The 24758-nt window shown below is 52.0% G+C and overlaps 1 protein-coding gene and 1 long non-coding RNA gene across 5 annotated transcripts in view; one reads left to right on the top strand and one right to left on the bottom strand.

The window, feature by feature from the left end:
• Nucleotides 1-24758, top strand: part of TOE1 (target of EGR1, exonuclease) — a 214207-nt gene that overhangs the window by 135811 nt on the left and 53638 nt on the right. For 3 of the 4 annotated variants that reach the window (XM_085602825.1, XM_085602823.1, XM_085602824.1), the window contains exons 2-4: nucleotides 19212-19338; nucleotides 21012-21052; nucleotides 22647-22743. In XM_085602825.1, the coding sequence (XP_085458951.1) occupies nucleotides 19228-19338; nucleotides 21012-21052; nucleotides 22647-22743 (249 nt within the window). In that variant the 5' untranslated portion in view covers nucleotides 19212-19227. The remainder of the gene's footprint in view (nucleotides 1-19211; nucleotides 19339-21011; nucleotides 21053-22646; nucleotides 22744-24758) is intronic. The other variant, XM_085602826.1, reaches the window with a different exon arrangement.
• Nucleotides 5714-13484, bottom strand: LOC146835244 (uncharacterized). The gene is made up of 4 exons (XR_014960395.1): nucleotides 13357-13484; nucleotides 12883-12965; nucleotides 6153-6280; nucleotides 5714-5761 (listed from the first exon to the last, which is right to left on the bottom strand). It is a non-coding gene; the product is annotated as an uncharacterized LOC146835244 (long non-coding RNA).

Raw genomic sequence — 24758 nt, forward strand, 5'->3', positions numbered from 1 at the left:
TTGTAGTTTGCTCATTCAGAAAGCCCCTCCCGCGCAGAAGTCTGCGTAGTCAAAGTGAAAACGAAAATTTCGCCAGGGCCTGAAAATAAGGTTACAAAATTAGGAAAGGTTTCACCAACATTAAATGCGAAGAACAAAGTCATTGATGGCGTGTATAAAATAGATTCAATGTGCTCAAATCATTGGCAGGACCCTTTTTATAAGCGAAAGTATTGGTAACATCAGTTCTTACCCCCACAGAAGTTCTGTTCTGAATACAGTCAAATCAGTATGATAGCTGAAAGAGTCACACTATTAAAACACAGGTCCTTGTGTCGGTAATAGGGAGGGAAAGCACTTCTACATTCCCCTTTTGATAAGTGAGAACAATCTAAAAGGCAAAAGACCCACTGTCACCGAGTCCTGAGTGCAAGACAAAAACACACACTTCCATACCAAAAACAATTGTTTACAAACGCAGCGCCCAAGAGTATATGTTGGAGCCACTCTGAATATATTTCAAGAAACGCAAAAGTGGGAAGACATACATATTCAGTTTAAATAAAGATAATAAAACCCGTAATCTTACTTAGTAACTTGTGAAGGGAGCCATGTTGCCGAGCGTTCTCCCAAAAAGCACTATGGTAGGTGCCTGTGTTAACAACGGTAACAAGCGTTAGGCATACTGTGATACATGTTATGAGAAAGGACATACGTCCCATGCTAAATTAGTTAACGTCTCCGAAATGCGCGCGGACTATCTTGTGATCACTTACTAGGAAAGCTCTCCAGTAATTTCGCAAGTCGTGCAGCCGGTGTCCGTGGTGGCGGTCTACGACAGTCCCGTCCCCTCTATTTCAATTCCAAGCTAGAAAGAGTAAACAGACTTCACATCTTAATTGGACTTCCTGTTCCCAAGTCCAAAATGAACAGGACTATACTTCCTGCTAATATGTCCGCCATATTGGAAAGGGAAATCCATCATGAGTAAAGATGAGTATATGGCCGAACATTATACTGTACATTAACAGTCAATCCCGTGAGCGGTAACCGGGAACCAAGTAATCATCCTTCATTAAGTATTCAAGCTAGGGAGAGTAGTCAATCCATGCTATCCATTGCTTTCTACGCATTATTTTAAGTTGCGAAAAAAACTTTATTAGTCCGTCTACAAGAGCCGAGTAGGCTTCAGAACCTGTCTGTCCGTACCCTATGAGCTGAGTAAGCAAAAGGGAAAGGAAAAAGAAGAAAGTTTTGAATTAATTAAAACATAAGCAAAAAGGAACTGTGAGGGTTAGTATACACAATGTAAATCATAATCATTCCAATTGGCATCCTAGACGTTATGACAACTTTCAGATACAATCAGAGCCCAGACATTTTAGTCTCTAAGAAACACTTGTAGTTCTCTATCAAAGTTGATTCCCTGTTCTACGGCCCGTAGCCTAATAATCCATTGTGCCTCAAGCTTTCTGAGATTCAGTGTACGATCACCCCCTCTGGGGTGATTGAAGGCTTGAGTAATCCCATGAAACTTAATGTTGTGTAGTAAGTCATCTGAGTGCATAGTATTAAAATGCACTGCCAGAGGGTAGCTCTGGTCATTTTTCCGAATAGCCCTCATGTGTTCCTGAATCCTTTCCTTGAGCGCACGAATAGTGCTACCAATATAGATTTGGTTACAGGTACACACTATGCAGTAAACTACAAACTTTGAATCACAGTTCATGAAGTCTCTGATATAGTGAGTCGCACACGTGTTATAGCTGAATTCCTTGATGCCATTTATCGCCAAGGGGCACATGTTACAATGGGTACACCTATAGAATCCTTTTGGTTTTGCAGGTAGCCAAGAAAGCGTCTTGGGCATCGGTGGGAGGTAGGTATTACATAGTATATCCCTCATAGTTCTATTCCTTCTGTGTACAATCTTGGGTTTGCCAGTCAGGCAATTCTCCACTGATTTGTCGAGCAGTAATAAGTGCCAGTGCTTTGACACTATTTTGTGAATTGCCCTACTCTCCACATGATAGTCAGTTATGAGGCCTATTTCTTTGGTATTGGTGTGTTTCTTGTTCGTCACACTCCCACTCTTTTTGAGGAGTGAGTTTCTAGGTGTGGAAAGTGCTCGATTCCTAGCGGTTTCCACGTCGTCCACCACCACCCCCACCACCACGTCGTCCACCACCACCCCTACCACGTCGTCCAGCACCCCCACCACCACGTCGTCCAGCACCCCCACCACCACGTCGTCCAGCACCCCCACCACCACGTCGTCCAGCACCCCCACCACCACGTCGTCCAGCACCCCCACCACCACGTCGTCCAGCACCCCCACCACCACGTCTTCCAGCACCCCCACCACCACGTCGTCCAGCACCACCATGTCGTCCAGCACCCCCACCACCACGTCGTCCAGCACCACCACGTCGTCCACCACCCCACCACCACGTCGTCCACCACCACCACGTCGTCCACCACGTCGTCCACCACCCCACCACCACGTCGTCCACCACCCCACCACCACGTCGTCCACCACCCCACCACCACGTCGTCCACCACCCCACCACCACGTCGTCCACCACCCCACCACCACGTCGTCCACCACCCCACCACCACGTCGTCCACCACCCCACCACCACGTCGTCCACCACCCCACCACCACGTCGTCCACCACCCCACCACCACGTCGTCCACCACCCCACCACCACGTCGTCCACCACCCCACCACCACGTCGTCCACCACCCCACCACCACGTCGTCCACCACCCCACCACCACGTCGTCCACCACCCCACCACCACGTCGTCCACCACCCCCACCACCACGTCGTCCACCACCCCCACCACCACGTCGTCCACCACCACGTCGTCCACCACCCCCACCACCACGTCGTCCACCACCCCCACCACCACGTCGTCCACCACCCCCACCACCACGTCGTCCACCACCCCCACCACCACGTCGTCCACCACCCCCACCACCACGTCGTCCACCACCCCCACCACCACGTCGTCCACCACCCCCACCACCACGTCGTCCACCACCCCCACCACCACGTCGTCCACCACCCCACAACCACGTCGTCCCCCACGTCGTCCCCCACCCCCACGTCGTCCCCCACCCCCACGTCGTCCCCCACCCCCACGTCGTCCCCCACCCCCACGTCGTCCCCCACCCCCACGTCGTCCCCCACCCCCACGTCGTCCCCCACCCCCACGTCGTCCCCCACCCCCACGTCGTCCCCCACCCCCACGTCGTCCCCCACGTCGTCCCCCACCCCCACGTCGTCCCCCACCCCCACGTCGTCCCCCACCCCCACGTCGTCCCCCACCCCCACGTCGTCCCCCACCCCCACGTCGTCCCCCACCCCCACGTCGTCCCCCACCCCCACGTCGTCCCCCACCCCCACGTCGTCCCCCACCCCCACGTCGTCCCCCACCCCCACGTCGTCCCCCACCCCCACGTCGTCCCCCACCCCCACGTCGTCCCCCACCCCCACGTCGTCCCCCACCCCCACGTCGTCCCCCACCACCACGTCGTCCCCCACCCCCACCACCACGTCGCCCACCACCACGTCTTCCACCACGTCGTCCACCACCCCCCCACCACCACGTCGTCCACCACCACCCCCCACCACCACGTCGTCCACCCCACCACCACGTCATCCACCACCACCATGTCATCCACCACCACCATGTCATCCACCCCCACCACCACCACGTCGTCCACCACATCGTCCACCCCCACCCCCACCACGTCGTCCACCCCCACCCCACCACGTCGTCCACCCCCACCCCACCACGTCGTCCACCCCCACCACGTCGTCAACCCCCATCACGTCGTCCACCCCCACCCCACCACGTCGTCCACCCCCACCACCACCACGTCGTCCACCACCACGTTGTCCACCCCCACCCCCACCATGTCGTCCACCACCCCCACCACCACGTCGTCCACCACCCCCACCACCACGTCGTCCACCCCCACATCGTCCACCACCCCCACCACCACGTCGCCCACCACCCCGTCTTCCACCACCCCAACCACCCCGTCGTCCACCACCCCGTCGTCCACCACCCCCACCACCACGTCGTCCACCACCCCCACCACCACGTCGTCCACCACCCCCACCACCACGTCGTCCACCACCACGTCGTCCACCACCACCCCCACCACCACCACGTCGTCCACCACCACCCCCACCACGTCGTTCACCCCCCCACCACCACCACGTCGTCCACCACCACCATGTCTACCACCCCCACCACGTCGTCCACCACGTCGTCCACCCCCACCACCACGTCGTCCACCCCCACCACCACGTCGTCCACCCCCACCACCACGTCGTCCACCCCCACCACCACGTCGTCCACCCCCCACCACCACGTCGTCCACCCCCCACCACCACGTCGTCCACCCCCCACCACCACGTCGTCCACCCCCCACCACCACCACGTCGTCCACCCCCCACCACCACCACGTCGTCCACCCCCCACCACCACCACGTCGTCCACCCCCCACCACCACCACGTCGTCCACCCCCCACCACCACCACGTCGTCCACCCCCCACCACCACCACGTCGTCCACCCCCCACCACCACCACCACGTCGTCCACCACCACGTCGTCCACCCCCCACCACCACCACGTCGTCCACCACCACGTCGTCCACCCCCCACCACCACCACGTCGTCCACCACCACGTCGTCCACCCCCCACCACCACCACGTCGTCCACCACCACGTCGTCCACCCCCCACCACCACCACGTCGTCCACCACCACGTCGTCCACCCCCCACCACCACCACATCGTCCACCCCCCACCACCACCACGTCGTCCACCCCCCACCACCACCACGTCGTCCACCCCCCACCACCACCACGTCGTCCACCACCCCCACCACCACGTCGTCCACCACCCCCACCACCACGTCGTCCACCACCCCCACCACCACGTCGTCCACCACCCCCACCACCACGTCGTCCACCACCCCCACCACCACGTCGTCCACCACCCACACCACCACGTCGTCCACCACCCCCACCACCACGTCGTCCACCACCCCCACCACCACCCCCCCCACCACCACGTCGTCCACCACCCCCCCACGTCGTCCACCACCCCACCACGTCGTCCACCACCCCACCACGTCGTCCACCACCACCCCCACCACCACGTCGTCCACCACCACCCCCACCACCACGTCGTCCACCACCACCCCCACCACCACGTCGTCCACCACCACCCCCACCACCACGTCGTCCACAACAATCCTAGACAAGGTAGTGATGGAATTAGGTCGCACATCTATTCCCTAGTAGCTAGAATAGTTTTAAGGTGCCCATCCGGATAGAAGAGCATCCCACTACCTAGGATGCGAGAGTCCACTAGGCCCAAACAAGGGTGCTGGTGGCTAGAACATACTTTTCAACAGGGTACTATCCCGGCACTCAAAGTAACAGATTAGTGTGTCACACAGTAAAGTGAAAGGTGAGCAGTCTAACGCAACCTTATTGACAGTTACAACTTCCCCCCAATAATTTCCACAATAAACGGTACTGTACCAATGAAGTTCAATCATAGCACATACATGGTTTAATTAACATGTGATTCAAGATTCCAAATATCATTACAGAAATGGTTCATGGGCATACGTGGTACAAAAACTTTCAAAAATCAGAGTACAAATTTGAGACCTGCAAGCGTATTCGAAATTCAGTGAGGTAATAATCCCAGAACAGCCGACACGTGTTTAGTTACCGATGTAACTTCTTCAAGGCTGTTAAAGTGAAATTAAAGAACATTTAAACACAATCCTCGTATGGATAAAGAATCATCAATCTAATTCACTCCTTTGATTATGTTCATGTTTGTTATCTCCAGTCACGTGAATCAGAGTTAATCCCACCGAAAGGACCCATTCCACCGAAAGTAGTGAAATGTCCAAGCATGCATTGGTACAGTAATATTCACAAAGAGCCCAATACTCAGGTCAAGCCAAAAGCAGGAGAAATAGATCCAAAACACCATGTCACCAATCAGAATATGTGAAATAAGTAAAAAGTCCAATAGTCACTAAAGTAAGTAGGTAAGAACCTGGAACCCGTAGTAAGATTTTAGAGCGCTTTCTAATCTGTTCGGTCAAGCAATATAGGATCTTACAGTTTTACCTTCTGTTGGATCTTGTATAGGCATAAAGAGTAGTATCAAGCCATAGTAGTCCCAAGTATAGTTCCAATTCTGGGGCAAGGTATTATCCCGAAAAGATCAAGATGAGTAATATGAGTCTATCCGTATTCTGGAATAGATATATATGAAATAACCATGTAAGAACACAAGATTGATTACAGACCAAACATCAACAAGTTTCTTGGCACTGAAACTTTCACCAACTCGTTCCTGACATCCATTTACCTTGTGTCTGTATTCCTATGTGGGGGTTTTTTGAGTAATCCAAAAATCCAGGGTCAGAGAATCCGAACCCTGGTTAACGTATCTAGCGGGATTTTATGGCAACCAGGCACGTGCCTAGTAGAGTAAAAGAAAGAAACAATGTGGGTCTACGGCTAATCCATGCCCATTCAGCATGATTTCATTTCTTAAAAAACTAACCAATATTCTACGGTATGCTGAGGCCGGCAGTAGTGTACACGATATTAACTTATTGTAGTTTGCTCATTCAGAAAGCCCCTCCCGCGCAGAAGTCTGCGTAGTCAAAGTGAAAACGAAAATTTCGCCAGGGCCTGAAAATAAGGTTACAAAATTAGGAAAGGTTTCACCAACATTAAATGCGAAGAACAAAGTCATTGATGGCGTGTATAAAATAGATTCAATGTGCTCAAATCATTGGCAGGACCCTTTTTATAAGCGAAAGTATTGGTAACATCAGTTCTTACCCCCACAGAAGTTCTGTTCTGAATACAGTCAAATCAGTATGATAGCTGAAAGAGTCACACTATTAAAACACAGGTCCTTGTGTCGGTAATAGGGAGGGAAAGCACTTCTACATTCCCCTTTTGATAAGTGAGAACAATCTAAAAGGCAAAAGACCCACTGTCACCGAGTCCTGAGTGCAAGACAAAAACACACACTTCCATACCAAAAACAATTGTTTACAAACGCAGCGCCCAAGAGTATATGTTGGAGCCACTCTGAATATATTTCAAGAAACGCAAAAGTGGGAAGACATACATATTCAGTTTAAATAAAGATAATAAAACCCGTAATCTTACTTAGTAACTTGTGAAGGGAGCCATGTTGCCGAGCGTTCTCCCAAAAAGCACTATGGTAGGTGCCTGTGTTAACAACGGTAACAAGCGTTAGGCATACTGTGATACATGTTATGAGAAAGGACATACGTCCCATGCTAAATTAGTTAACGTCTCCGAAATGCGCGCGGACTATCTTGTGATCACTTACTAGGAAAGCTCTCCAGTAATTTCGCAAGTCGTGCAGCCGGTGTCCGTGGTGGCGGTCTACGACAGTCCCGTCCCCTCTATTTCAATTCCAAGCTAGAAAGAGTAAACAGACTTCACATCTTAATTGGACTTCCTGTTCCCAAGTCCAAAATGAACAGGACTATACTTCCTGCTAATATGTCCGCCATATTGGAAAGGGAAATCCATCATGAGTAAAGATGAGTATATGGCCGAACATTATACTGTACATTAAGTCAATCCCGTGAGCGGTAACCGGGAACCAAGTAATCATCCTTCATTAAGTATTCAAGCTAGGGAGAGTAGTCAATCCATGCTATCCATTGCTTTCTACGCATTATTTTAAGTTGCGAAAAAAACTTTATTAGTCCGTCTACAAGAGCCGAGTAGGCTTCAGAACCTGTCTGTCCGTACCCTATGAGCTGAGTAAGCAAAAGGGAAAGGAAAAAGAAGAAAGTTTTGAATTAATTAAAACATAAGCAAAAAGGAACTGTGAGGGTTAGTATACACAATGTAAATCATAATCATTCCAATTGGCATCCTAGACGTTATGACAACTTTCAGATACAATCAGAGCCCAGACATTTTAGTCTCTAAGAAACACTTGTAGTTCTCTATCAAAGTTGATTCCCTGTTCTACGGCCCGTAGCCTAATAATCCATTGTGCCTCAAGCTTTCTGAGATTCAGTGTACGATCACCCCCTCTGGGGTGATTGAAGGCTTGAGTAATCCCATGAAACTTAATGTTGTGTAGTAAGTCATCTGAGTGCATAGTATTAAAATGCACTGCCAGAGGGTAGCTCTGGTCATTTTTCCGAATAGCCCTCATGTGTTCCTGAATCCTTTCCTTGAGCGCACGAATAGTGCTACCAATATAGATTTGGTTACAGGTACACACTATGCAGTAAACTACAAACTTTGAATCACAGTTCATGAAGTCTCTGATATAGTGAGTCGCACACGTGTTATAGCTGAATTCCTTGATGCCATTTATCGCCAAGGGGCACATGTTACAATGGGTACACCTATAGAATCCTTTTGGTTTTGCAGGTAGCCAAGAAAGCGTCTTGGGCATCGGTGGGAGGTAGGTATTACATAGTATATCCCTCATAGTTCTATTCCTTCTGTGTACAATCTTGGGTTTGCCAGTCAGGCAATTCTCCACTGATTTGTCGAGCAGTAATAAGTGCCAGTGCTTTGACACTATTTTGTGAATTGCCCTACTCTCCACATGATAGTCAGTTATGAGGCCTATTTCTTTGGTATTGGTGTGTTTCTTGTTCGTCACACTCCCACTCTTTTTGAGGAGTGAGTTTCTAGGTGTGGAAAGTGCTCGATTCCTAGCGGTTTCCACGTCGTCCACCACCACCCCCACCACCACGTCGTCCACCACCACCCCCACCACCACGTCGTCCACCACCACCCCTACCACGTCGTCCAGCACCCCCACCACCACGTCGTCCAGCACCCCCACCACCACGTCGTCCAGCACCCCCACCACCACGTCGTCCAGCACCCCCACCACCACGTCGTCCAGCACCCCCACCACCACGTCGTCCAGCACCCCCACCACCACGTCGTCCAGCACCCCCACCACCACGTCGTCCAGCACCCCCACCACCACGTCGTCCAGCACCACCATGTCGTCCAGCACCCCCACCACCACGTCGTCCAGCACCACCACGTCGTCCACCACCCCACCACCACGTCGTCCACCACCACCCCACCACCACGTCGTCCACCACGTCGTCCACCACGTCGTCCACCACGTCGTCCACCACGTCGTCCACCACGTCGTCCACCACGTCGTCCACCACGTCGTCCACCACCCCACCACCACGTCGTCCACCACCCCACCACCACGTCGTCCACCACCCCACCACCACGTCGTCCACCACCCCACCACCACGTCGTCCACCACCCCACCACCACGTCGTCCACCACCCCACCACCACGTCGTCCACCACCCCACCACCACGTCGTCCACCACCCCACCACCACGTCGTCCACCACCCCACCACCACGTCGTCCACCACCCCACCACCACGTCGTCCACCACCCCACCACCACGTCGTCCACCACCCCACCACCACGTCGTCCACCACCCCACCACCACGTCGTCCACCACCCCACCACCACGTCGTCCACCACCCCACCACCACGTCGTCCACCACCACCCCACCACCACGTCGTCCACCACCACCCCACCACCACGTCGTCCACCACCACCCCACCACCACGTCGTCCACCACCCCACCACCACGTCGTCCACCACCCCACCACCACGTCGTCCACCACCCCACCACCACGTCGTCCACCACCCCACCACCACGTCGTCCACCACCCCCACCACCACGTCGTCCACCACCCCCACCACCACGTCGTCCACCACCCCCACCACCACGTCGTCCACCACCCCCACCACCACGTCGTCCACCACCCCCACCACCACGTCGTCCACCACCCCCACCACCACGTCGTCCACCACCACCACGTCGTCCACCACCCCCACGTCGTCCACCACCCCCACGTCGTCCACCACCACGTGGTCCACCACCACCACGTCGTCCACCACCCCCACGTCGTCCACCACCCCCACCACCACGTCGTCCACCACCCCCACCACCACGTCGTCCACCACCCCCACCACCACGTCGTCCACCACCCCCACCACCACGTCGTCCACCACCCCCACCACCACGTCGTCCACCACCCCCACCACCACGTCGTCCACCACCCCCACCACCACGTCGTCCACCACCCCCACCACCACGTCGTCCACCACCCCCACCACCACGTCGTCCACCACCCCCACCACCACGTCGTCCACCACCCCCACCACCACGTCGTCCACCACCCCCACCACCACGTCGTCCACCACCCCACAACCACGTCGTCCCCCACGTCGTCCCCCACCCCCACGTCGTCCCCCACCCCCACGTCGTCCCCCACCCCCACGTCGTCCCCCACCCCCACGTCGTCCCCCACCCCCACGTCGTCCCCCACCCCCACGTCGTCCCCCACCCCCACGTCGTCCCCCACCACGTCGTCCACCACCCCCACCACCACGTCGTCCACCACCACGTCGTCCACCACCCCCACCACCACGTCGCCCACCACCACGTCTTCCACCACCACCCCCCACCACCACGTCGTCCACTCCCACCACGTCGTCCACCCCACCACCACGTCATCCACCACCACCACGTCGTCCACCCCACCACCACGTCATCCACCACCACCACGTCGTCCACCACATCGTCCACCCCCACCACGTCGTCCACCCCCACCCCACCACGTCGTCCACCCCCACCCCACCACGTCGTCCACCCCCACCACGTCGTCCACCCCATCACGTCGTCCACCCCCACCCCACCACGTCGTCCACCCCCACCACCACCACGTCGTCCACCCCCACGTTGTCCACCCCCACCCCTACCATGTCATCCACCACCACCATGTCGTCCACCACCACCACCGCCACCACGTCGTCCACCACCCCCACCCCCACGTCGTCCACCACCCCCACCCCCACGTCGTCCACCACCCCCACCCCCACGTCGTCCACCACCCCCACCCCCACGTCGTCCACCACCCCCACCACCACTTCGTCCACCACCCCCACCACCACTTCGTCCACCACCCCCACCACCACTTCGTCCACCACCCCCACAACCACTTCGTCCACCACCCCCACCACCACGTCGTCCACCACCCCCACCACCACGTCGCCCACCACCCCGTCTTCCACCACCCCAACCACCCCGTCCCCCACCACCCCGTCGTCCACCACCCCGTCGTCCACCACCCCCACCACCACGTCGTCCACCACCCCCACCACCACGTCGTCCACCACCCCCACCACCACGTCGTCCACCACCACGTCGTCCACCACCACCCCCACCACCACCACGTCGTCCACCACCACCCCCACCACGTCGTTCACCCCCCCACCACCACCACGTCGTCCACCACCACCATGTCTACCACCCCCACCACGTCGTCCACCACGTCGTCCACCCCCACCACCACGTCGTCCACCCCCACCACCACGTCGTCCACCCCCCACCACCACGTCGTCCACCCCCCACCACCACGTCGTCCACCCCCCACCACCACCACGTCGTCCACCCCCCACCACCACCACGTCGTCCACCCCCCACCACCACCACGTCGTCCACCCCCCACCACCACCACGTCGTCCACCCCCCACCACCACCACGTCGTCCACCCCCCACCACCACCACGTCGTCCACCCCCCACCACCCCCCACCACCACCACGTCGTCCACCCCCCACCACCACCACGTCGTCCACCCCCCACCACCACCACCACGTCGTCCACCACCACGTCGTCCACCCCCCACCACCACCACGTCGTCCACCACCACGTCGTCCACCCCCCACCACCACCACGTCGTCCACCACCACGTCGTCCACCCCCCACCACCACCACGTCGTCCACCACCACGTCGTCCACCCCCCACCACCACCACATCGTCCACCCCCCACCACCACCACGTCGTCCACCCCCCACCACCACCACGTCGTCCACCACCCCCACCACCACGTCGTCCACCACCCCCACCACCACCACGTCGTCCACCACCCCCACCACCACGTCGTCCACCACCCCCACCACCACGTCGTCCACCACCCACACCACCACGTCGTCCACCACCCACACCACCACGTCGTCCACCACCCACACCACCACGTCGTCCACCACCCACACCACCACGTCGTCCACCACCCACACCACCACGTCGTCCACCACCCACACCACCACGTCGTCCACCACCCCCACCACCACGTCGTCCACCACCCCCACCACCACCCCCCCACCACCACGTCGTCCACCACCCCACCACGTCATCCACCACCCCACCACGTCGTCCACCACCACCCCCACCACCACGTCGTCCACCACCACCCCCACCACCACGTCGTCCACCACCACCCCCACCACCACGTCGTCCACCACCACCCCCACCACCACGTCGTCCACCACCACCCCCACCACCACGTCGTCCACAACAATCCTAGACAAGGTAGTGATGGAATTAGGTCGCACATCTATTCCCTAGTAGCTAGAATAGTTTTAAGGTGCCCATCCGGATAGAAGAGCATCCCACTACCTAGGATGCGAGAGTCCACTAGGCCCAAACAAGGGTGCTGGTGGCTAGAACATACTTTTCAACAGGGTACTATCCCGGCACTCAAAGTAACAGATTAGTGTGTCACACAGTAAAGTGAAAGGTGAGCAGTCTAACGCAACCTTATTGACAGTTACAACTTCCCCCCAATAATTTCCACAATAAACGGTACTGTACCAATGAAGTTCAATCATAGCACATACATGGTTTAATTAACATGTGATTCAAGATTCCAAATATCATTACAGAAATGGTTCATGGGCATACGTGGTACAAAAACTTTCAAAAATCAGAGTACAAATTTGAGACCTGCAAGCGTATTCGAAATTCAGTGAGGTAGTAATCCCAGAACAGCCGACACGTGTTTAGTTACCGATGTAACTTCTTCAAGGCTGTTAAAGTGAAATTAAAGAACATTTAAACACAATCCTCGTATGGATAAAGAATCATCAATCTAATTCACTCCTTTGATTATGTTCATGTTTGTTATCTCCAGTCACGTGAATCAGAGTTAATCCCACCGAAAGGACCCATTCCACCGAAAGTAGTGAAATGTCCAAGCATGCATTGGTACAGTAATATTCACAAAGAGCCCAATACTCAGGTCAAGCCAAAAGCAGGAGAAATAGATCCAAAACACCATGTCACCAATCAGAATATGTGAAATAAGTAAAAAGTCCAATAGTCACTAAAGTAAGTAGGTAAGAACCTGGAACCCGTAGTAAGATTTTAGAGAGCTTTCTAATCTGTTCGGTCAAGCAATATAGGATCTTACAGTTTTACCTTCTGTTGGATCTTGTATAGGCATAAAGAGTAGTATCAAGCCATAGTAGTCCCAAGTATAGTTCCAATTCTGGGGCAAGGTATTATCCCGAAAAGATCAAGATGAGTAATATGAGTCTATCCGTATTCTGGAATAGATATATATGAAATAACCATGTAAGAACACAAGATTGATTACAGACCAAACATCAACAAGTTTCTTGGCACTGAAACTTTCACCAACTCGTTCCTGACATCCATTTACCTTGTGTCTGTATTCCTATGTGGGGGTTTTTTGAGTAATCCAAAAATCCAGGGTCAGAGAATCCGAACCCTGGTTAACGTATCTAGCGGGATTTTATGGCAACCAGGCACGTGCCTAGTAGAGTAAAAGAAAGAAACAATGTGGGTCTACGGCTAATCCATGCCCATTCAGCATGATTTCATTTCTTAAAAAACTAACCAATATTCTACGGTATGCTGAGGCCGGCAGTAGTGTACACGATATTAACTTATTGTAGTTTGCTCATTCAGAAAGCCCCTCCCGCGCAGAAGTCTGCGTAGTCAAAGTGAAAACGAAAATTTCGCCAGGGCCTGAAAATAAGGTTACAAAATTAGGAAAGGTTTCACCAACATTAAATGCGAAGAACAAAGTCATTGATGGCGTGTATAAAATAGATTCAATGTGCTCAAATCATTGGCAGGACCCTTTTTATAAGCGAAAGTATTGGTAACATCAGTTCTTACCCCCACAGAAGTTCTGTTCTGAATACAGTCAAATCAGTATGATAGCTGAAAGAGTCACACTATTAAAACACAGGTCCTTGTGTCGGTAATAGGGAGGGAAAGCACTTCTACATTCCCCTTTTGATAAGTGAGAACAATCTAAAAGGCAAAAGACCCACTGTCACCGAGTCCTGAGTGCAAGACAAAAACACACACTTCCATACCAAAAACAATTGTTTACAAACGCAGCGCCCAAGAGTATATGTTGGAGCCACTCTGAATATATTTCAAGAAACGCAAAAGTGGGAAGACATACATATTCAGTTTAAATAAAGATAATAAAACCCGTAATCTTACTTAGTAACTTGTGAAGGGAGCCATGTTGCCGAGCGTTCTCCCAAAAAGCACTATGGTAGGTGCCTGTGTTAACAACGGTAACAAGCGTTAGGCATACTGTGATACATGTTATGAGAAAGGACATACGTCCCATGCTAAATTAGTTAACGTCTCCGAAATGCGCGCGGACTATCTTGTGATCACTTACTAGGAAAGCTCTCCAGTAATTTCGCAAGTCGTGCAGCCGGTGTCCGTGGTGGCGGTCTACGACAGTCCCGTCCCCTCTATTTCAATTCCAAGCTAGAAAGAGTAAACAGACTTCACATCTTAATTGGACTTCCTGTTCCCAAGTCCAAAATGAACAGGACTATACTTCCTGCTAATATGTCCGCCATATTGGAAAGGGAAATCCATCATGAGTAAAGATGAGTATATGGCCGAACATTATACTGTACATTAACAGTCAATCCCGTGAGCGGTAACCGGGAACCAAGTAATCATCCTTCATTAAGTATTCAAGCTAGGGAGAGTAGTCAATCCATGCTATCCATTGCTTTCTACGCATTATTTTAAGTTGCGAAAAAAACTTTATTAGTCCGTCTACAAGAGCCGAGTAGGCTTCAGAACCTGTCTGTCCGTACCCTATGAGCTGAGTAAGCAAAAGGGAAAGGAAAAAGAAGAAAGTTTTGAATTAATTAAAACATAAGCAAAAAGGAACTGTGAGGGTTAGTATACACAATGTAAATCATAATCATTCCAATTGGCATCCTAGACGTTATGACAACTTTCAGATACAATCAGAGCCCAGACATTTTAGTCTCTAAGAAACACTTGTAGTTCTCTATCAAAGTTGATTCCCTGTTCTACGGCCCGTAGCCTAATAATCCATTGTGCCTCAAGCTTTCTGAGATTCAGTGTACGATCACCCCCTCTGGGGTGATTGAAGGCTTGAGTAATCCCATGAAACTTAATGTTGTGTAGTAAGTCATCTGAGTGCATAGTATTAAAATGCACTGCCAGAGGGTAGCTCTGGTCATTTTTCCGAATAGCCCTCATGTGTTCCTGAATCCTTTCCTTGAGCGCACGAATAGTGCTACCAATATAGATTTGGTTACAGGTACACACTATGCAGTAAACTACAAACTTTGAATCACAGTTCATGAAGTCTCTGATATAGTGAGTCGCACACGTGTTATAGCTGAATTCCTTGATGCCATTTATCGCCAAGGGGCACATGTTACAATGGGTACACCTATAGAATCCTTTTGGTTTTGCAGGTAGCCAAGAAAGCGTCTTGGGCATCGGTGGGAGGTAGGTATTACATAGTATATCCCTCATAGTTCTATTCCTTCTGTGTACAATCTTGGGTTTGCCAGTCAGGCAATTCTCCACTGATTTGTCGAGCAGTAATAAGTGCCAGTGCTTTGACACTATTTTGTGAATTGCCCTACTCTCCACATGATAGTCAGTTATGAGGCCTATTTCTTTGGTATTGGTGTGTTTCTTGTTCGTCACACTCCCACTCTTTTTGAGGAGTGAGTTTCTAGGTGTGGAAAGTGCTCGATTCCTAGCGGTTTCCACGTCGTCCACCAGCACCCCCACCACCACGTCGTCCAGCACCCCCACCACCACGTCGTCCAGCACCCCCACCACCACGTCGTCCAGCACCCCCACCACCACGTCGTCCAGCACCCCCACCACCACGTCGTCCAGCACCCCCACCACCACGTCGTCCAGCACCACCATGTCGTCCAGCACCCCCACCACCACGTCGTCCAGCACCACCACGTCGTCCACCACCCCACCACCACGTCGTCCACCACCACCCCACCACCACGTCGTCCACCACGTCGTCCACCACCCCACCACCACGTCGTCCACCACCCCACCACCACGTCGTCCACCACCCCACCACCACGTCGTCCACCACCCCACCACCACGTCGTCCACCACCCCACCACCACGTCGTCCACCACCCCACCACCACGTCGTCCACCACCCCACCACCACGTCGTCCACCACCCCACCACCACGTCGTCCACCACCCCACCACCACCACGTCGTCCACCACCCCACCACCACGTCGTCCACCACCCCACCACCACGTCGTCCACCACCCCACCACCACGTCGTCCACCACCCCACCACCACGTCGTCCACCACCCCAACCACCACGTCGTCCACCACCCCCACCACCACGTCGTCCACCACCCCCACCACCACGTCGTCCACCACCCCCACCACCACGTCGTCCACCACCCCCACCACCACGTCGTCCACCACCCCCACAACCACGTCGTCCACCACCACGTCGTCCACCACCCCCACCACCACGTCGTCCACCACCCCCACCACCACGTCGTCCACCACCCCCACCACCACGTCTTCCACCACCCCCACCACCACCACGTCGTCCACCACCCCCACCACCACGTCGTCCACCACCCCCACCACCACGTCGTCCACCACCCCCACCACCACGTCGTCCACCACCCCCACCACCACGTCGTCCACCACCCCACAACCACGTCGTCCACCACCCCACAACCACGTCGTCCCCCACGTCGTCCCCCACCCCCACGTCGTCCCCCACCCCCACGTCGTCCCCCACCCCCACGTCGTCCCCCACCCCCACGTCGTCCCCCACCCCCACGTCGTCCCCCACCCCCACGTCGTCCCCCACCCCCACGTCGTCCCCCACCCCCACGTCGTCCCCCACCCCCACGTCGTCCCCCACCCCCACGTCGTCCCCCACCCCCACGTCGTCCCCCACCCCCACGTCGTCCCCCACCCCCACGTCGTCCCCCACCCCCACGTCGTCCCCCACCCCCACGTCGTCCCCCACCCCCACGTCGTCCCCCACCCCCACGTCGTCCCCCACCCCCACGTCGTCCCCCACCCCCACGTCGTCCCCCACCCCCACGTCGTCCCCCACCCCCACGTCGTCCCCCACGTCGTCCCCCACCCCCACGTCGTCCCCCACCCCCACGTCGTCCCCCACCCCCACGTCGTCCCCCACCCCCACGTCGTCCCCCACCCCCACGTCGTCCCCCACCCCCACGTCGTCCCCCACCCCCACGTCGTCCCCCACCCCCACGTCGTCCCCCACGTCGTCCCCCACCCCCACGTCGTCCCCCACCCCCACGTCGTCCCCCACCCCCACGTCGTCCCCCACCCCCACGTCGTCCCCCACCCCCACGTCGTCCCCCACCCCCACGTCGTCCCCCACCCCCACGTCGTCCCCCACCCCCACGTCGTCCCCCACCCCCACGTCGTCCCCCACCCCCACGTCGTCCCCCACCCCCACGTCGTCCCCCACCCCCACGTCGTCCCCCACCCCCACGTCGTCCCCCACCCCCACGTCGTCCCCCACCCCCACGTCGTCCCCCACCCCCACGTCGTCCCCCCCCACCACGTCGTCCCCCCCCACCACGTCGTCCCCCCCCCCCCCACCACGTCGTCCACCCCCACCCCCACGTCGTCCACCCCCACCCCGTCCACCATCACCCCGTCCACCATCACCCCCACGTCGTCCACCCCCATGTCGTCCACCCCCACCACGTTGGATGCTGCTTCAAGGCCCTCAGCTTGGCCATTTTTAGGATATGACCACTTTTGCAATACAAGCTGTGTTGCAGCAGATCTCCTAACGGCTCTTGCTGTCTGATAGCCAAAGGGACGGTTAGCGGTCAAGTAACACAAGAGTCCTCTTGGTAAATACCCAGTGGCTTTGCTAATACTTGTGTCTGTGGCATCCAAGGGTATCCAGGCAGACACAGCAGCCATCTGAGGTCAGAGTGCAACCTGCAACCCGCACAAGTGCAAGGGTCTCCAGGCACCTCACCCCACCCCCATTAGCTCAGCCTGAATAACGTTTTTTGTCTCGTTATTCCACCTGCCTCTGTGTCACATATTCGGGGGTCAGATCTCGGATGTGAGGAAGAAAGCAACTGGAAGCCCCTACTGTTTGCCACGCCACCCAGAGTAACATGCTTTCCATATTGGTTGGTTGTGGAAAGATGGTGTTGGGGGCGGGGGGGGGGGGTGTAGTACTGGTGTGTCAGAATATTTCGTTCCCAGACACCTTTACTGCACAGGGAGAGTGTTGCAGTTCAGTAATGTCTGGGTTGTCCCTTCTTACTTTACAAATGCCCACTGGGCTCCTACCGCTCTCCCTGCTTGAGGCGGCAGACATACTAGTTGTTTGCCTGTCGTTCTGGCCTGCATCCGTGCTCGCCTGGCGCAAGCTCTTTCATGTAGGGCATCTGGGTTCGATCAATTGCTGGATTGGTCTCCAATCGCTCCCAGCACTCATCTCCCTGCAGTTTCCTGGTCTCTGGTGGCCGGTTATGTGGCTCTCCCACATTTCAGTCCCTGGCTCTTGCCCAGCACCATCTTTTGTTTTTGTCTGTCTGTGCATACATTTAGTTTTCTCCTAAAGCTGGGGAGCTAGGAGGCCCAGACTACAGTGCCATCATTGCTGGGAGGTTCACCTCATCACACTCTTACTTCTCCACTCTGGTGCAGGCAGCAGCATTCATGTGAGGATTACTGGAGTTTGGGGCAGACGGACGGGGGCCTCATGGGGTGTGGCATTCTACTTTGCCACACCCCATGTTAACGTCTATATTCGATAATGGCATTGAGTGCTATGAACTGCACCGCGTGGGGTCCTTGAATGACTTGGCTCTCTTAGAGATTGTGCTTCCATCATGGAGTGAATGACATTCTGGTAATTATTGAGACTGTTCAAGACTTGATATTGGGATTAGTATAAAGTGGGATTTCCCTTAACCCATGTCTACTTTTCTTAGAACAGAGGATGTGAAAATGGCCTTCTTGAAAGTCCCGGTGATTGATGTGCAGAATGACAACTTTAAAGAGCTCTGGCCTTCTATGCTCCTGGCCATAAAGACATCCACCTTCATAGCTCTTGACACAGTAAGTCTGTCTGAGGCTGGGAAGTCTATGGCTTTTTGTGTGTACATTTGGAAGAAATGATATTGTGTTAGAAAACATAAATGGGAAAACAAAATGGTCCACATTATATGCTCAAATTATTTTACTTAACAGCAGTCTCACAAACTAAACAATTAGGGGTTTGAGGCTTCTGAATGGCCAGAATATTCACAAATTTTTCAAAGGAGAAGAAAGTACCCAAGTGTTATATGAAATAAGCCTGTAAATGTTAGTCCATTTATTTATTTTTGTAGCATCTTTACTGCAGAAAATATTTTCTTTTAGAAAGCCATCTCTTCCATTTCTAGTAAACGGGCAAAGCACTCCCTTCCAATTGGATGTTGTATAAGCAAGGGGAGAGGGGGTTAGGTCTCATCTGATATGCTAATGTCCTTCCCTTCTTTGCATAAGTATTTGTGTTGGTTTGAGCTCTCTCGTGTATTGCACAAATTTATAATTCGAAATTCATAGGCACTAATTTAAAATTGTGTGCTTAGGTAGCTTGAATTGATTACACATTTAGATGGGATACATTCTGATTATATTTGATGCTTTAAACATATTCTGCCATCAATCATGTATCAAAATTATCTTTAATTTGGGATTACATTGTGCTTAACTTATTTTTGTATAAGATTCTTAGGGCATGCATATAATACTTATTTTATTTTTAGAATGAGAAGTGTGCCATGCTTAATGACTTTCATAAATGCATTTAAATGAAACACTCTCAAAGTGTTCTCGTTGTATCATAGGATTAAGGTAAAAACACAGAAGAAAGTTTGGGGCAACTTGAAGCTAGACACTGCAATTTTTTTTAATCGAATGTGGCACTTGAATGGCAACTGATCAAGGACAAAGTTAGCTGCTCCTTGTACTCAGTAAATCCAGTTTCACAAATTGACCAGAAAATGTCAGCCCCTCTACAAGCCTTTTTATACTTTAGTCAGAAATGAGTTGTGCAAATTTCAGCCAACCTGGAAAATACAGTTCAAACAGCACATGGGTAATGTAATACTGAGGGAGGTCATCTTTGAGTTAAGTCAATGGGTAGCAAAATAAACCGCTTGAATTGTGCAAATCTTCAGACTAATACGGTAGTCGCTTCCAGATCAAAACGTAATCCTAGGTGTGTCCAGCGCAGGTCTTTTCTAGATCTGCGCTAGATTTTCCTGGCCATTAGTGATTATGTACGAGTTCCATTTAGACTAATTGTATGTAAGTTTCTTATTAGCCTATCCTGGAAAATCTGGCACGTTTTTGGGTCTCCTGACCTATGGAGTACACCACGAGTTAGGCCAACTTCTCCTTTACAGGTTCCAATCTCTAACTCATAAATGTTAGTCGGCTTGTGTATGATACATTTATGTCTTCGCCATACCTTGACCAGGAATTAATATAGCGTGTCCTGTTTTTTTGACAACACTAAAGATATTTGGAAAGAATACTGATGTGTTAAGGAGAGATGTCACATTGGTATTGTTGGAATTGAAAGTAGTCCATGTTGTTTAGAAGGACAAAGTCCTAGGGGCCTGCCTACACATTGTGAGCTGATCAATGCTTGCTATACACTTTGCCCTTATTTCACTTGAATGCCACATCCAACACCTTCTCAGAATGTGATTCTAGGACTTAATTTCTGTCTTTGTGTTCAGGAGCTGAGCGGCCTTGGGTCCAGGAAGAGTTTAATGAACCAGTAAGTAATCAAACATTTGAACAAACCTTTACATGTAAGGTGCTTCATGATCTCATGCTTCCAAGTGCTGATGCAAAGTTCGCGAGTGAGTACAGCAAGAGAAGTGGCAAAGTGTTTGAGGACTGGAGAGGAGGGCTGTTGTGTGCACCTGAGAAAACAGCTAGTCCAAGTGGGTGGTAAGCATTGGATATGTTTACAAATTAGGTGGAACCAAAAGGCAGGAAATCTCCCAGGATTTTGTAGTATTGTGGGGGCAGGGCATGGACTACCTATTCTGCAGTTTTCATGGACACCTTAATACCAGTAACTTATAAATAAGGCCCCCATTTTTATGTATTTTTTTTTTTTTTTTTTTACATTTCCGTCTGTATTTATCCATTTTTTTGGGGGGGGTCATTTTGTGCTGTATTTATCCATATTTATTTTGTGCTTGGTGTAAAAATGTAGCTCCAGTGGAGATATTTCCACATTTATTTAACCAACAAATGTTTACTTATGTTTTATTGTCCAAAGGATTTTAGCCATTTACAGTACAGTAATTTGAAACTACTTGCCTCATTGAACAGCTTGAACAGCTATGCTGTTGTAGTTATTTAAGCCTTATTAGGTTTCTAATATTTTTCTACCTCTCCGACCCATCAATCTTCACACCTAGCACTCATGACTGATCGTAGTGAGTATCGTCCAAAAGACTTATTTTCTGTATTCTTCCATATTGACAAATATGGACAATAAAATAGATAGTTTTCTGTTTGTATTTGTCTTCAAAAATTAGTAAAAACTGAAAACCTTACTTATAAATCTTCTTTTAATGTAAGGGTTGCTCAAACTATGCTTGTGAGGTTGTATAATTTGATTCATTTGTTTGTGCTACTGACCCTTTATTGAAAATATGTATAGAAGACTCGCAGCTTTGCTGACAATTTCATTTCTGCTGAGCTCTCTTCCTGTTCAGCCCTCTTCAAGTGCTTTTCAGGCAGTGGCTGAAGACTCCCTCACAATAGGGTCCTGTGACTAGGTCCCAGATTGGGTAAAGGAAAAAAGGTAAAAGGTTTAAGACAGTGAGAATATCTGAGGGGACCCAGCACAAAAAGCCTAACCACGCTGTCGCTGCAAAAGGAAGAAATTGCTATATAAATGAATGTACAGTACATAAACGAGCTGAATATCTTTGTACTGATTTCACCACTCTGGGTTCTGGGTTCATCTTTGTATATTGGGGCATAAGCTGGCACGGACTAGAAGGAATGATAATTCAGACTATCCATTTTTTTAAATTTATGCTCTTGGTCCTAATCAAGCCCACATAGACGATCTTACATTTTTAATAGTTGGTCAGTTGCAAGGGTGAGTTAACCTCCTAGCAGAAAAGCTTTTTATTTTGTTTGTTCATTCCGCCACAATTGAGGCAATTACATAACTTTATGGTGGATCTTGATTATGGGGTGAGAGGGCTGCAGTTGAATGGTTCGCCCCAAACCAGCATGCTTTATTAGGTGAGAAGTATAGCACAGCTCTTAAGTGTATGTAAAGTGGGGGGGAGGGGAGGAGAGATATACGCTGCTGACCTCATTCCAATTTTCTTTTTATCCAGATGCATCGAGGAGAGATACAAATCTATCTGCTTGGCTGCCCGGACCCGCTCTATCCTGTCGTTGGGTTTGGCTTGCTTCAAAGAACTGCAGGACAAGGTAGGACATTGAATGAAATGTGAGGGGAAGCCCTGGTAAGTGATCCAGGCTGTGAGTATGGGAGCTAAGAAATCCATGCTACATCCCCCTCAGAATGCCACCAGATTGTGGATATGTGTATGTCTGTACCCTAGCCAGGCTCATGAGCATAAACATTTAAAGACAGACTCGGTTTTAACTTTTTCATTACAACGATCCCACTTTTAAAAATTCTTCCTGTCAGTGTAAGCTATTCTCTAACTAGCAATAACCAGGGCTGCAAAAGATATGAGGGGTACTGAATAGAAGATAATTTTGGCTTCCTCACATGTCAACAGATTCTAAAGAGAAAAAATCCCCAAAGTGACATCCAGTGGACACATGGAGTTACCACCATTTGGCTCAAAGACCTATTCCCAAAGGTGTGAAACTTCCAAGGACCTGCAGTATTCTAAAGCAACTGCAGCCGCTACCTTCTAATCTTATAAGTCTGATCAGAGAACCAGTATATATGGCACAAATGAGTTCAGTAAAGGTAGTTCGTTGAATCAAACTGCTGTTCCTGTGGCCACTGTTTTGACCAACCGAATAGGCAATTTAACAGTGCATGTTGTTCGAGGAATACCATCCTCTTTAGTCCTTCTCAGCCTGATATGCTTGGATGTCTGGCTGAAATTCCTTGATATCTTGATCCTTTAAAAATAGATAGATCTGGGGAACTGGATGGCGTTCTATTCAATCTGTCTCCCTTCATACTCCTTACAGAATTTCTCTCCTTTGATGAGGAAGCACCCAGTTTGCAGGACTCTGAACACCAGTTTAGCTTTCCCTGCAGTTTAACAGAAAGGGTCAGTGCTTAGTTGATAAACCAGATAAGTCTACCTGGAAAACTGGAAATCTCAGTCCATTAATGAAGGTCCCTCTAGCAGCTGTCACAACGTGGGTTGTTAAAATACCCATTTAACATGATCTAGGGCCATTTGTGCCTTGGGTGGATCAACTGACTTGTAATACTAAGGAGTCACTATATAGAAAGGACTGTGCAGTAGAGAACAATTGATGTCTTCTAGCTCCTGACCCCAAAATCTTTCCAGACTAGACATAAAACATGATTATTATCAGTACTCCACCTCCAGACTGTGCATCACTTTCACCTTCTTTAGCAGGGTCTGCATTCGAGCTTGCTGAGCTGCCCCCTTGATCAAACATACGTTTACTCAAGGTGGCACATAGCAAGAATCTCTTGGTCATGTTCAGAGCCTTTTTAGGACGAGCCTGGGCAGCGCATGCGCTGCTGCGAGGCGCGCAGTAGTGGAGTACGGAAGAAGCTCCGCCCACTCTGTGCCCATATTTTAATTGGCTTCTGCCCTTGTCCTTCATAAACGCTGGCTTCCGATTCATTATTAAACTTGTTAGTCCCTCCTTGTTACCACCTTGTCTGCATTTGTTACCTCCCATAACGACTGGACCTTGTACTGGTGGTGTTAGATGGTCTGCTCTATAAGTTGTTGAGCACTATTTTTTTTTAATGCTCTTACCCCTATTCCACCCACTACCTCTCAGCACACTGCCCACTTTATTATTTGTTTAATGTTTATATATGGCAGTCCGCTCTCACTATAGTGGCTGCGTTTTTTAATGTATTTATTCTAGAAGTAGGACCGCATTTAGCTGCCGTGCATACTTTTTAAATGTATTTGTTCGAGGCATATGAGCTGCAGATCACACACTGAGGATAAGATCGCCATCTGGTGTTGGGCTCGGATGATTGCAGGTTGTTGTTGTCTTCGGAGAAGCCTTTGGTCACGAGGTTGGTGACTCCTCCCCTGGACAACAGTGCGCATGGGCATCCACTCCATCGGCAGATTGTTTTTTTCCGCCATTGGGTTCGGATGAACTTTTTTCCGCTCCAGCAGAAAACTTCCAGCAATCGATTTAACTCTTTGATTTGTATTCCATCGACGTCGACATCAACTCGGACCGGTTCCGGAAGCGGCTGATGGACAGGACACCCTTCAAAAAATGCCCCCAGTGTG

This window comes from Triturus cristatus, chromosome 4_2, assembly GCF_964204655.1.
Source record: "Triturus cristatus chromosome 4_2, aTriCri1.1, whole genome shotgun sequence".
NCBI lineage: Eukaryota > Metazoa > Chordata > Amphibia > Caudata > Salamandridae > Triturus > Triturus cristatus.